Genomic DNA, 12,500 nt, shown 5'->3' on the forward strand with positions numbered 1-12,500 from the left:
GAGTCAATAGGACAGAGGGGGAGCAATATATCCCTACTCAGTGACTGCTTTACAGTATTGCAAGACACTGAATCTACACGGGAGGAAGAAAGAAGCATGCCTCTGAAAAGCATCAATTAACTCTCTCCATACGAACGGCGAAAGAGACGACGTTAACAGCGTTTCATCCCAATTACCATCATCAAAATATTGCAAGCGGAACGCTGTTATACTGAAGAGGTGAATGTTGACAAAAAATACAATTCTGACGACGGAAGCTAAAGGTTGGGTCATTCAGACACCCACTGGATATCCGAGGGGTCTGTGTAGAGGAGAAGAGAGGACTGGCCGTACTGAGTGAGTTAAACGAGGCTGCAGTCAAAACAGTCGGCTGCCCCACTTAACACCAACACTGCACACACCTATATTGATCCATTGTAATTAGTGCGAATGCTGTCATATGTTCCTGTACTAAACAGGAATAATGTAGGTTTAGATCGAGTACAGGAAAAGGCGTGGAGGAAGGGGGGGGGAGGGGCCGGGGGGTGGAGGTTGAGAGGAGGGTTGAATGATGGACTCGGACAAGAGAGAACATCCCTTTGAGGGCACAGAATATATATATATATCCTAATCACTTTTGTGTTTCAGCTGCGTGCGGTATTTGAGTGTTATTATAGCACATATGGACGGGCTCAATAGCCGAATGGTTAAAGTGTTGGACTGAAGGTCCCGGGTTCGAATCTCGGTAACGGCGCCTGGTGGGTAAAGGGTGGAGATATTCCCGATCTCCCAGGTCAACGTATGTGCAGACCTGCCTGTGCCTGAACCCCCTTCGTGTGTATACGCACGCAGAACATCGAATACGCACGTTAAATATCCTGTAATACATGTCAGCGTTCGGTGGGTTATGGAAACAAGAACATACCCAGCACGCACACCCCCGAAAACGGAGTATGGCTGCCTACAGGACAGGGTAAATAAACAAAACAATTTTTTAAAAAAATACCCGGCCATACACGTAAAATGTTAATGTTACATGTTTGTCTGAATGTGTAATTATGTGTGTGTGCCTGAAATCCGATTGAAAGACAGGAAACGAATGATGAGCGCCCAGTGGCAGCCGTCAGTCGGCTCTACCCAGGTAGGCAGTCTGTTGTGTAAATGACTGCGTGTTCTTAAAGCCCTTAGAGCTTGGTCTCCGACCGAGGATAGGCGCTAAGTATCCATATAAAATCAATCAATATATCACGTATGTATTGTAAATAGATAGATTGTAGATAGCAGATTGATAGATAGGTAGATAGATAGGTTATGCCCAACCCCCACCCTCCATGCACAGCACACAGTTCTCTCTCTCTCACTCTCTCTCTCTCGTTCCGCCTCCCCCCACCCCCATTCCCCCTGCCCCCCACTCCCCCACCCCCTCTTTTCTCTCCTAATGACTCCTCGTCGTATAGTAGTGTTGTTTACTCCAAGTTAACATTTGAGTGTTTTATGTCTGCTTTGATCACAGCATTTGTACATGACTGAGTTTATTGCATGTGCGGTTTTGCTTTACTCAAAGGGACCATTGGAGCATTTTTATGCCTTGTATGTACTTATATTGATTAACTTATTATCGTGTATCATTTCTTCTGTGTTTCATACCATGGAACCGATTTCTGTAATTGGAAATAGTACCGTATCATGCAGTAATCTGTATTAAGCCTAACAATACCTTAAAGCAGATTACACGTCGAAACACACACACACGCACGCACACACACACACACACACACACACACACACACACACACACACTGCGCGCTGGTAGCCCGACACAGCACCAACAATCACAAACTGGCAGGTATCATGTACTCTGCGGAAAAGCATGATGGAATAATGCCCTATCTTCTCTGATCTGCGTGAACCTCGAGAGGAAATTTGTTTGGCGGTGTACTTTGTGTGTGTGTGTCTGCGTATGTGTGTGAACGTGTACTAACGTTTCGTGTTGTTGTTGTTTTTTTGTTTGTTGTTGTTTTGCGTTGTCGTTTTGTTGTTCTTTGTTTGTTTTTCTTGTTGTTTGTTTGTTTGTTGTTGTTCCTGTTGTTGTTGTTGATTTGTCCGAACGCAGTGACGCCTCCTTGAGCTACTGATGCTGATACGTACTGTTGCTCCTAAATCAGCCCCCCCCCCTCTCTCTCTCTCTCTCTCTCTGTATGTGTGTGTGTGTGTGTGTGTGTGTGTGTGTGTGTGTGTGTGTGTGAACTGTAACTCCCTGCCAAAAGGGTATCTTCGCCAATGGCATTAACATTTGCGTCAATGTCAGTGTCAGTGCCAATGCCAGTGTCAGTTTCTCTCTGTCTCTGTCTCTTTATCTGTCTATCTGTCTTTCTCTTCTAGATTGTATTTATCACTCACCCTCTCTAACACTCTGCTTCTGTGGTTGTGTGTGTGAGAGAGAGACAGAGACAGAGACAAAGAGAGAGAGAGAGAGAGAAGTAGAGTATTATGTTTATCTTAATGACGGCCACAAAAAACCTGCTGTGCAAAACCTCTGAAGCTTTGCCCTACGTTTACCCTTGCATGCACGCACGCACGCACGCGCGCGCGTGCACACACACACACTCACAAACACACACACACACACACACACACATTTCACGAACATACACGCACACACTTCTTCTTATCCTTCTTCTTCTTCTTCTCCTCCTCTCTCTCTCTCTCTCACACACACACACACACAAACACAAACAAAACAAAACAAACGGTTGGAATACCCCCTATCAACATCAAAACAGCAACCAAAGAAACAACACCACCACAGGGGGGAAACTTCAGACGGTTTCTATTGATTTCGCAAATGCATTCAATGAATAATGGATAGAAAAGTGTCGTTGAACGAGCCGAGGGAACATTCTTCAGCCAAGCAGGGGGGCGGGGGGGGGGGGGGGGGGGGGGAGGGAGTGGCTGAACACGTATTTGCATTGCGATGTCAGGAACAGTTCGTTCCGGGGTCAAAGGCATTTTACATCACACGGCTGAAACCAAGGTGGTGTGCAAGGTCTTTATCTCTTTTGCTTGTTTGTTCGTTTTTGTTTCTGCATTGTTCTACAGATTAGCGAATGAAGTTGTGCTTTATGTCGGGTGTGATGTGTTTAAGGTTTTTTTTTTTTTTTTTTTTGTTTTTGTTTTTTTTGCTGCCCCATCATCTGCACCGTTTCAGTGGCATTACTCCCACGCCGCTCATTTAGATTCCCCCATACACGGCCACACCCGGGTTCGTCCGTCGCAGTTCCAGCGTCGGCAGTCCACAGGGAACCATCGATGTTAGGTCGCCTGGAGGCCACACACCAGAGGAGACCCTGCACTGCTGCTGAGTCACTTCGGTGGTGTTCAGTGGTGCCTGTTCTGATTTTACGTACTTAGGACACCACCTACTAAGCCCCCTACTAACGACAATAATGGCTTAGTCGCGGAGCCAGACTGAGTGAGCGTCCCTCCCAGAGTGGAGACCGCCACCACGTCCCTCAAACAACAGCCCCCGACGAATCCGCCGATACTGACGTCATTGACAGGACTCACCCCAAGCACAGAAGTGGAGGGGTATCGAAACTGAGGTCACCATGAGAGCAGGGCATGAAAGGCCACAGACTTTGAGACTATTTTGTTTATATTGATGACGATGAAGGAGGAGGAGGATGACGATGATGATGACGATGTTGCTATGGAGGTCCATTTTGGTTTGGGACTGCGTGACAAGGCTGTACTCTACGCTTCCTGTCATAATGATATCCCGGCGTTAACCAGGCCCGAGAGATACAGACACTTGCAGTGTTGGTCAAGTAATTAGAGCAACACACCCAAAGACGCATCCTTGAAGTGGATGACACTCGACTGTGTGGTCCCAGTCTCCCCATTTAAGCCCACAGCACACTCAACTCTGGGTAGGAGCCGGCCACGGGCCGAAAAACCCACCTCCGCTGGGATTCGAACCCGCGTCCTCCCAGCCGTCAGTCCGCGACGCTAACCACTTCGCCACGGCGGCTGGTAAGGTTTTTTTGTTTTTTTTTTTAATCTGTCATGGATTTTACAGATTTAAAAAAAATTATATTCTGTTATTGGTGTTCACGCGTGGTGACGCAGGCAAACACAATGCATACACACGCATGCATGCACACACGCTGACACACACAAACACCAAAAGGTCTATGGTTTAAAAGGTTTAACAGATTAGTTTTATGGAGAGGTCCGAAAGAAAACAACAGTAGAACAGTGCCTGATATTTTGTGGAAGAGATTTCCAGAACCACGGGCTTCAGTGTGCAATGAACTTTCTTGTATGGTATCCGTTGTTAAGAACTGCGCATCCTGTATGAACAGTAAAGGCTCTCGACACGCGAACACGTGCTTTCGTGCAGCAATGTGTCCTTGAAACGAAATCAAAACGGACAAATGAAATGAATTACTTACTTAATCTAATCAGCATTTCGCTGTATGCCCACAGGTGAATGATGGCACAAAATGTGGACATTGGTCGAGGTGCTTAGCAATATAATATTTGCTTCTCATTTCCGCACTGACTTCGAAGTAACCAATGTAAAATTCAATGAGAAGGTACACACACACACACACACACACACACACACACACACACACACGATGTTTTAAAATACTCACAACTGACATCCAAAATTATACAAGAGACAAGAGATAACAACGTTATTGTTTTTTGTTTATTTTGTTTTGTTGATGTTGTTTTGAAATCGAAAAAAATCAAACCCTTTTGTGTATTGTCACTTTTATATTGAGTCATTTTCTTTCTTCTTCCCAGTAAACAAAGTGAAAGATGGCTGCACTAAAGAGAGCCGCTCAACGAGTAATGCGCATCGCCATTCCCATGACGTCATATCCGGCAGTTGAAGTGGGCTCCATGAGACAAACTGTCACCGCCTCTGGGAGAGTGCCATGTTCTTTGATGTCCAAGGTAAGTTTCCCTTCACTGGATCTGAGATCAGAGTTTTGAACGAGAGATCTAAAGTACGAACGAGTGAATGAACAAGTACATTGTTTTTTTTGCATGGTTCTGCTACTGCTGCTGATACCACTGCAACTACAACTACTGCAGATGTTTTCTGTTGCCGCTGCTCTGCTTCTCCTACTACTACTTAAGCTACTGCTACTGCTGTTTATAAAGATATTACAGCTGCTGCTACTACTACAACTGCGGCTGCTGTTGTTGCTCGGGGTTGCTACTATTACTGCTGTTAATACCAAAGAAACCTTTGCTTCACAGAACTGAGTTTTGAATGAGAGAACCAATGGACGATCAAGGGAATGAATAAGCGCAATATTTAGCACAGGGTTGTGGAACAGCTTCTGCTTCTGCTACTGCTGCTGATACTGCTGCAAATGTTTTTGCTGCTACTGAAACAACTGCTACTGCTGCTGCTTCTCCTACTACCACTAAAGCTACTACTGCTGCTACTTATAATAATGATATTGCCACTGCTGCTACTACTACAACTACTGCTGCTGTTGTTGCTGCTGCTACTACTGCTGTTTGTTTGTGTGTGTGTGTGTGTACTTCCACTTGCTTGTGTGTGTGCAGTGTGCGTGCGCGCGTGAGCTTGAGAGTGAGCATGTGTGTGTGTATATGTGTGTTGGTGCACGCGCGCGTGTGTGTGCACGTGCGCATCTGTCCGATCACATGACATTCATTGCATGCGTGCATGCATGTGTTTCCCAGATTCAACCATTTTCCAGCTTCTGGTCCAACCCCAAACACATGTTTCATCAAATCTACATTCTGAGTTCTGCTGCCACACACAGACTTCGCCCACATTCCATTGAAGACCTCATAAAGCCTGATCTGACCTCTGGAAGGAACCCACAAAGGAACGCTTCCACATCGCGTCTGAACACAAGAAAAGAAACAGTAACTAAAGAACACACATCTCAGCCTGACTGTCCTCCTACAAGCATACAAAAGGATTATCAAGCTACGAACATCAAAAACACACAAGAGAACCTCCCAACTTCCAACGGAAACACCCGAAGAACCAAGTCTTCTCTTGACGAGGCACAAAAAAAGCTGGTTCCCTCTGACAAACGCACGCGGAAGTTCGAGCTCTACCGTGCAGAATCAGGCCATGCTGACATCACCTCTGCTTCTGGCCTTGCTGACGTCGCCCCCGCTTCCAGACTTGCTGACGTCACTTCCGCTTCCGGCCTCGTTGACGTCGCCGCCGCTTCCGGACAGCCGCTGGTGTTGCTGTTTCCTTTTCGGGGCTCGACAGCAAAACTGCGGGAGAAGTACTGCAGAGTGTACCAGAAGCTGGGTCTGGACGTCCTGTGCCTGTCAGAGGGGATGACTGTGTCTGTGTGCTCTGTGCCGCCCTTGATTCGCATGGTCACCAGACAGGTCATGCAGGTTTTACAGGTAAGAGAAAGCGAAGGGGGAGGGGGGGGGGGGGTTGGGAGGGGGGGGGAGAATGGATGTGTAGGATGGAGGGAGAGGGGAAGTGAGAGAGAGGTGTCGTTACGGGTCGGGGGGGGGGGGGATAGTGTAGGGATGGGTAAGAAGGAAAGAGTAGAGGAAGAGAGAGAGAGAGTGTGTGTAGAATGGAGGTGAAAGTGAAGGAAAGAGTAGGAAGGAGAGAGAGAGAGAGGTAAGAGGAAGGGATGGAGGGAGAAGGGAATGGAGAGAAAGACAGAGAGAAGAGATGGTGAAGGAGAGAGATAGATGGGATGTAAAAAGAATACTGATGCCTATCTGTGAGTGTAATTGTAATCTATAGATCAGGTCAGAGGTTCTTCTCTGCTAATGTTAACCATGTAACCCAGTATTTTCTGCCGCATGTGTGGAGTAAACCCAACATGAAAATCCGATCTGGAGAGGGATAGTCTCTGCCAGATTTGGCACATCATTAAAGATGGCTTTTTAGGGAGGTGGTTGCTGGCTCCCTATACATATTGTACAGCGTGCATGGTCCACTGTTGTGTGAATACGCCCTGGCGCCCACTAACCAGCCTCAATGTATGGTCAAATACAAAGAGGTCATCTCAACCGCAGAGCAGGCGGAAGAGGAGACATCTCCCAATGGCTGCAACCCAAACAATAGGTAGGGAGGCTTGCGAACATGCCTCAAAAACTGCCGCAGACCCACAACATTTAGGGCTTGTCTGCCTAGAGTGTGCAGCCTGGATTCAGCGGACTGCGCAGAAAAAATCATCAATGGTTCAATGGACAGAAAGGCGATTCTCAGCAATGCACCTTGGAGCACTTAAAGGGCGCAGTGAGACACATGAAAAATACTGCCAGCCATCCACTGCATCCTGACTTATCTCCAGCTGTCTCGACTATGTCTTGCCATTGGGTCCAGATAGGCCGGGAGGATAGGGTGAGGCTGACGATTTTTGCAACTCTCCCTCTCTTTAATCCAAGTCAAACGCAAGTCATGACTTCAAACTTCACCACGCAACACATCAAGTCCTGTGGCAATGGGGGAGTGGTGAAGCAGCAGGTGACAATACACTGGAAGCTGTAGTCAAAAACCTGCTCACAGGCGGCCCAGGGCATACAGTCTCTCTACTTGACCGAAACAACAGTTGGGTTCAGCAGCTCCCCTGGGTGTCTGAGCAGCCATCTTTAGGATTGCTCTGCTCACCTCAATGGAGGAAGGGGCAAGAAAATGTGCCTCAAACATAGCCTGCTTCACTTTTCCCTGGCAGCTAACCATTGCTAGTGGGGATCCCTCATGGCGGTCGACCAACAAAAAAGAAAAAGAAGTGATGGTGCTCAACCTTGGCACATGGAATGTGAGAACTGGATAACATCAAGGCAGATAGACCAGAGACAACTTCACTGGTTGCCAAAGAGCTAGCTCCCTACAATGTGGACATAGCAGCTCTCAGCTGGATACACGTTCTTCTGGAGTGGTCGCAGCAGCGCTGAACAATGAGAAGCAGGCGTGGAGTTTGCCATCAAATCTCACCTCGCCTGCAAACTCACCAAGCTTCCAGAGGGTATCAGTGACCGCCTGATGATACTTCAGCTCCCACTCTCAAACAAGAAGGGTGCAACACTGATTAGTGCCTATGCTCCCACCATCACCAACCCAGATGACATTAAAGACAAGTTCTATGAAGAATTCGACGCCCTCATTTCAGCAGTCCCACAGTCAGAAAAGCTCATTGTTTTGGGGGATTTGAAGGGACAGACTAACAAACCTGGGAAGGGATCATTGGAAGACACAGCACAGGCAAGTGTAACAGCAGCAGCCTCCTGCTCCTCAAGACGTGTGCCACACATGACCTTGTCATCACCAACACCCAATTCCGCCTACCCACCCATAAGTAGACGTCATGGATACACATTCACTCGAGGCACTGGCATCTTACAGACTACGTCATCACTAGGAAGAGGGACAGGCTGGACGTCAGAGTGACGAGAGCCATGTGTGGTGGCGATTGCTGGACCGACCACCGCCCCATTGTGTCCAAGTTCTGGCTTCACATTCAGAAGACATGCTAAGAGGCTGAATGTCTCCAAGCTGAAAAGCAGCAAGGTTGCATAAGAGCTCACCAACGACCTTGAAGGCAAACTGCCAGACACACCACAGGAAGTTGGGACCAGCATTGAGGAACAGTGGATGGCCTTAAGAGACGCTGTCTACACTACTGCCCTAGGACATCTCAGACCAGCAACGTGGTTCGATGAGAATGATGAAGAAATAGAGGCACTGATAAAAAAGAGAAAAGCCAACTGTTCAGAGGGCATCAGAACGACCCAGCGTCACAGGTCATGGAAGATGCCTTTGCTAACGCAAAAAGAAAGGTGCAGAAGAAACTTCACGAGATGCAGGACAGCTGGTTCAGCAAGAAGGTGGATGAATTCCAGGGCTACACAGACAGCCACGACACAAAGCACTTCTACGATGTGCTTAAGGCTGTACACGGACCCCAGTACTCCGGCTCATCACCCCTCCTTAACGCAGATGGGACACAGCTGCTGACAGTGAAGAAGCAGATTCTGGAGTGGGGGACTGAGCACTTCAATAACGTCTTCAGCTGTCCTGCCAACATCACATTGAGGCCATTGATCACCTGCCCCAGGTAGAGATCAATGAGGACCTCGACACCCTCTCCACAGAGGATGAAGTCAGGAAGGCAGTGAAGCAACTCTCCTGTGTCAAAGCAATAGTATCCAATGCAATCCCTACTGAGGTATACAAAGCAGGAGGCCCTGCCATGATGCAAAAGCTGACTGAACTCTTCCAGTCCGTATGGATCGAGGGACAAACCACCAAGGCATCTCCCTCTTGTACATTGCTTGGAAGATTCTGGCCCGTGTCCTGCTCGACCACCTTCTCCAGCAGAGAAAAATGTCATCAGCAACAATTCGAAACCCACCATGTGCTCTTGGTACAATCTGACCAAGGCATTTGATATGGTCAGCAGAGAAAGGCTGTGAAAGGTGAGGAGCAGTTTGGCATTGCACCGAAATCCACGCATTCGTCCGTCAGTTCCATCAAAGCATGCTAGGTGAATGTCTCAAGCTGAAAAGAGCAAGTGCAAAGGCTCGCCAATGACGAAGGTCAAACATGCTGTGCATCGACCACAGGAGTTGACTCAAGCATGCTCAAACAGTGTGATGCAAGAGGACCTCGTTAGTATACCCTCGAAATCTCAACCCATGTGGTCACTGCGGGAATGATTAAAAGGCTGATTAAAAAACTTCTAGCTGATGAATGACATCAAATGCGACGACAAGTAAGTCATGGAGGCCTTGGCTAACCTAAAGATCAAAAGTTCACGAGGATGCAGACGCTGGTACAAAAGTGGATGAAATCCAGGGTGGCACAGACAGCCACGAACAAAGTACGATGTGCTTGGGTACATGACCACGTACCGGTTCCACCTTAGCAGATGGGACAGTGTGAATGAAAAAGAGATAAGTGGGGAAATGACGCTTCACAACCTCAGCTGTCCTGCAAACAACTTGCGATTGCTCCTCAGGAAGAGACAAAGTTGACCTTGACAGCACTTGCCAAGAGAGAAGTCGGAACAGGAGCACTGTCTGTACAGGAAGGGCAGAATTCCAGCATCGACAACTTCAGTCTACAAGCAGAGCCTCTCTATGCAAGCTGAAACTTCAGTCCTTGAGTCGAGACAAACACAGGATTCCCCTAAGACCATGCTTGAGTTTGGCCCGTGCTCGAACCTTCTGATGAGCAGCTGGAGTAGACTTCAGCGCTACCACCAAGCTGAAGACCTACTGTGCAGTGGTCCTTACCACCCTCCTTTATGCCTGCAAGACCTGGACTGTCTACAGCAGACATGCCAAACAGCTCAATCACTTCCACTTAAGTTGTCTCCACAGACACCTCCACATCAGGTGGCAGGATAAAGTCCCTGACAGAGAAGTCCTGGAACGAGCTGGCCTCTGCAGCATCTACACCCTCCTGCAGAAAGCCCAAGCCAGGTGGGCTGGACATATGGTCAGAATGCCAGACAGTTGACTGCCTAAGCAGCTGCTGTACAGAAAACTGTGTCAGGGCAAGCACTCAGTTGGAGGGCAGAAGAAACGTTACAAAGACTGCCTTAAAGATTCCTTCAAAGACCTGGGCGTCGACATCAACATGTGGGAGATGCATGCTCTGGACTGTTCTGCTTGGCACAGCAAGATCACCACAGGAGCCTGTGCAGCTGAAACCAGGCGCAACAAAAGCGTGCTGTGTGCAAGGCCCGAGCAGCATCCACTGCCATGACAGCTTCCTCTCACTCGTGACCCACATGTGGGTGAGCCTTCAGGGCCCGGATTGGCCTCATCAGTCATCTCCTGACCCACAGCCACCAATCTTCCATCTGATTCTTGAAGCCATGGTCATCTTCGACTCTGAAGGACAAACATCAATCTGTAAATTATTTTGAGTCGTCAATGTATGTGTGTGCATGCGTGCATGTGTGTGTGTTTGTTTGCTTACACTCAAATGATTGGGAATAAAGACCAGTGTCTTTTATGTACCTGGTTGTGTCACAGGACGAGTCCCGCCCTTTCACCAAGCAGCCCCTCATCGTGCACTGCATGTCCGGTGGATACATGTTCACCGGCAGCATGCTAATGGAGATGCAAGCCTACGCCACCTCCTCCATCCCTGCCAACCTTCAGCACAGCATCACCAACCTGGCCAGCTCAATGACACCAGCATTTCTCACCTCCATCGCCTCAAAGACCGGTGCCAGGTCCACAGTCTCCCCCATGGTCGGGAACACCGAGAGCCATTGTTCTGAAGATTCGGGGATGACAGACCTGAGGGATCGGATCATGGGCATGGTGTTGGACTGTCCAGTGCTCACCCCTTACCTTGCCAGACGAGGGATCGACATCTCCGTCCGTAACCCTTACCGCCGTGCCCCACTCAGAGCCTGCCTGTCTCTATTCTCCCCTCTCAGCGATCTCTTCTACAACCAGTATGCGGAGGCCATGGTGACTCTGGACTCCAGCCCTAAACTCATCCTGCATTCCCTGTCAGACCCTCTGTGTCCCAAAGAACATGTGGACGGGTTGGTGTCGAAGCTGGAAAGCCAGGGAGTCCCTGTTCAGACTGAGGTGTTCCATGGAGCAGACCATGTGCGACTTCTGGGGAAGGACCCGGAGAAGTACCAGCAAGCGATCCACCAGTTTGTACGGAACTTGGGCTTGGCTGGGGTGTGAGTAGGGAGCTTTGGTTGTGAGGACTTTTGTTGCTGCTCTTTGTGATCGGCTTGGTGGTGGTCCGTGTTTGGGGTGTTTGGTGCAGACTCACTCTCTGGATGTAAAATGATTTGTGTGAGAAATTCTTAAGCATTTTGATCAAATGAATACGTCGCCAAGTTGCTGTGACATCCTTTCTTTCAATACCAAGGTGATTTTTTTTCCACTTTTTTTTCTCGCTGAGACCCCACCTTACCATGATAGCTGATGACTAGGCTGTGGAACCAGATGCAAACTAGGCCAGACACGCTGAATATAAAACGGAAAACAAGGGCAGCAGCTTTCATTGCTGCAAAGGCACAGGAATATATCCAATATAGAAATGTCAAATGACCAAGTGATAACCACATGAGGCAAGCTCTGTTCACTAACATTGCCAAAAGTGCAACATGGATATACCCCCCATCAAGCTTGCGTGCTCTTTGGCATCCTAACTAGGTTTCAGTAAGTTTCTCTCCGAATTAGACGCTGCAAATTTGAGTAATTAGCATCAGTTGACAACCGAATGTGGATTCATGCCAGATAAAACTCACGTGCAGGTTTACATTCTGAACTCACTGCCCAAGCAGTGACGGTTGATGCCTTGAGGAATTTGACCACCAATTGTGGTCAAGTTTGAACTCTGAGCCGAAGCAGTTGTTGCATGCATTAATTATCAGCATCATGCATGCTCTCCCAACGGTCTCTGTCCAACACCATGGCTTCCGTTGTTCTGAATCAGTCTGACCAGTCAGCCCACCTCTACATTCTCCATGCTATATAATGTCTTTCTCACATGCTCC

The 12,500-nt window shown here is 48.2% G+C and overlaps 1 protein-coding gene across 1 annotated transcript in view; it reads left to right on the forward strand.

The window, feature by feature from the left end:
* Positions 1-12,500, forward strand: part of LOC143276902 (uncharacterized) — an 18,493-nt gene that overhangs the window by 4,858 nt on the left and 1,135 nt on the right. The window contains exons 2-4 of the mRNA XM_076581565.1: positions 4,795-4,947; positions 5,710-6,402; positions 11,005-12,500. The exon at positions 11,005-12,500 is cut by the window's right edge and continues 1,135 nt beyond it. Of these exons, the coding sequence (XP_076437680.1) occupies positions 4,810-4,947; positions 5,710-6,402; positions 11,005-11,679 (1,506 nt within the window). The 5' untranslated portion in view covers positions 4,795-4,809 and the 3' untranslated portion in view covers positions 11,680-12,500. The remainder of the gene's footprint in view (positions 1-4,794; positions 4,948-5,709; positions 6,403-11,004) is intronic.

The sequence above is a fragment of the Babylonia areolata genome, chromosome 33, assembly GCF_041734735.1.
Source record: "Babylonia areolata isolate BAREFJ2019XMU chromosome 33, ASM4173473v1, whole genome shotgun sequence".
NCBI classification, from domain to species: domain Eukaryota; kingdom Metazoa; phylum Mollusca; class Gastropoda; order Neogastropoda; family Buccinidae; genus Babylonia; species Babylonia areolata.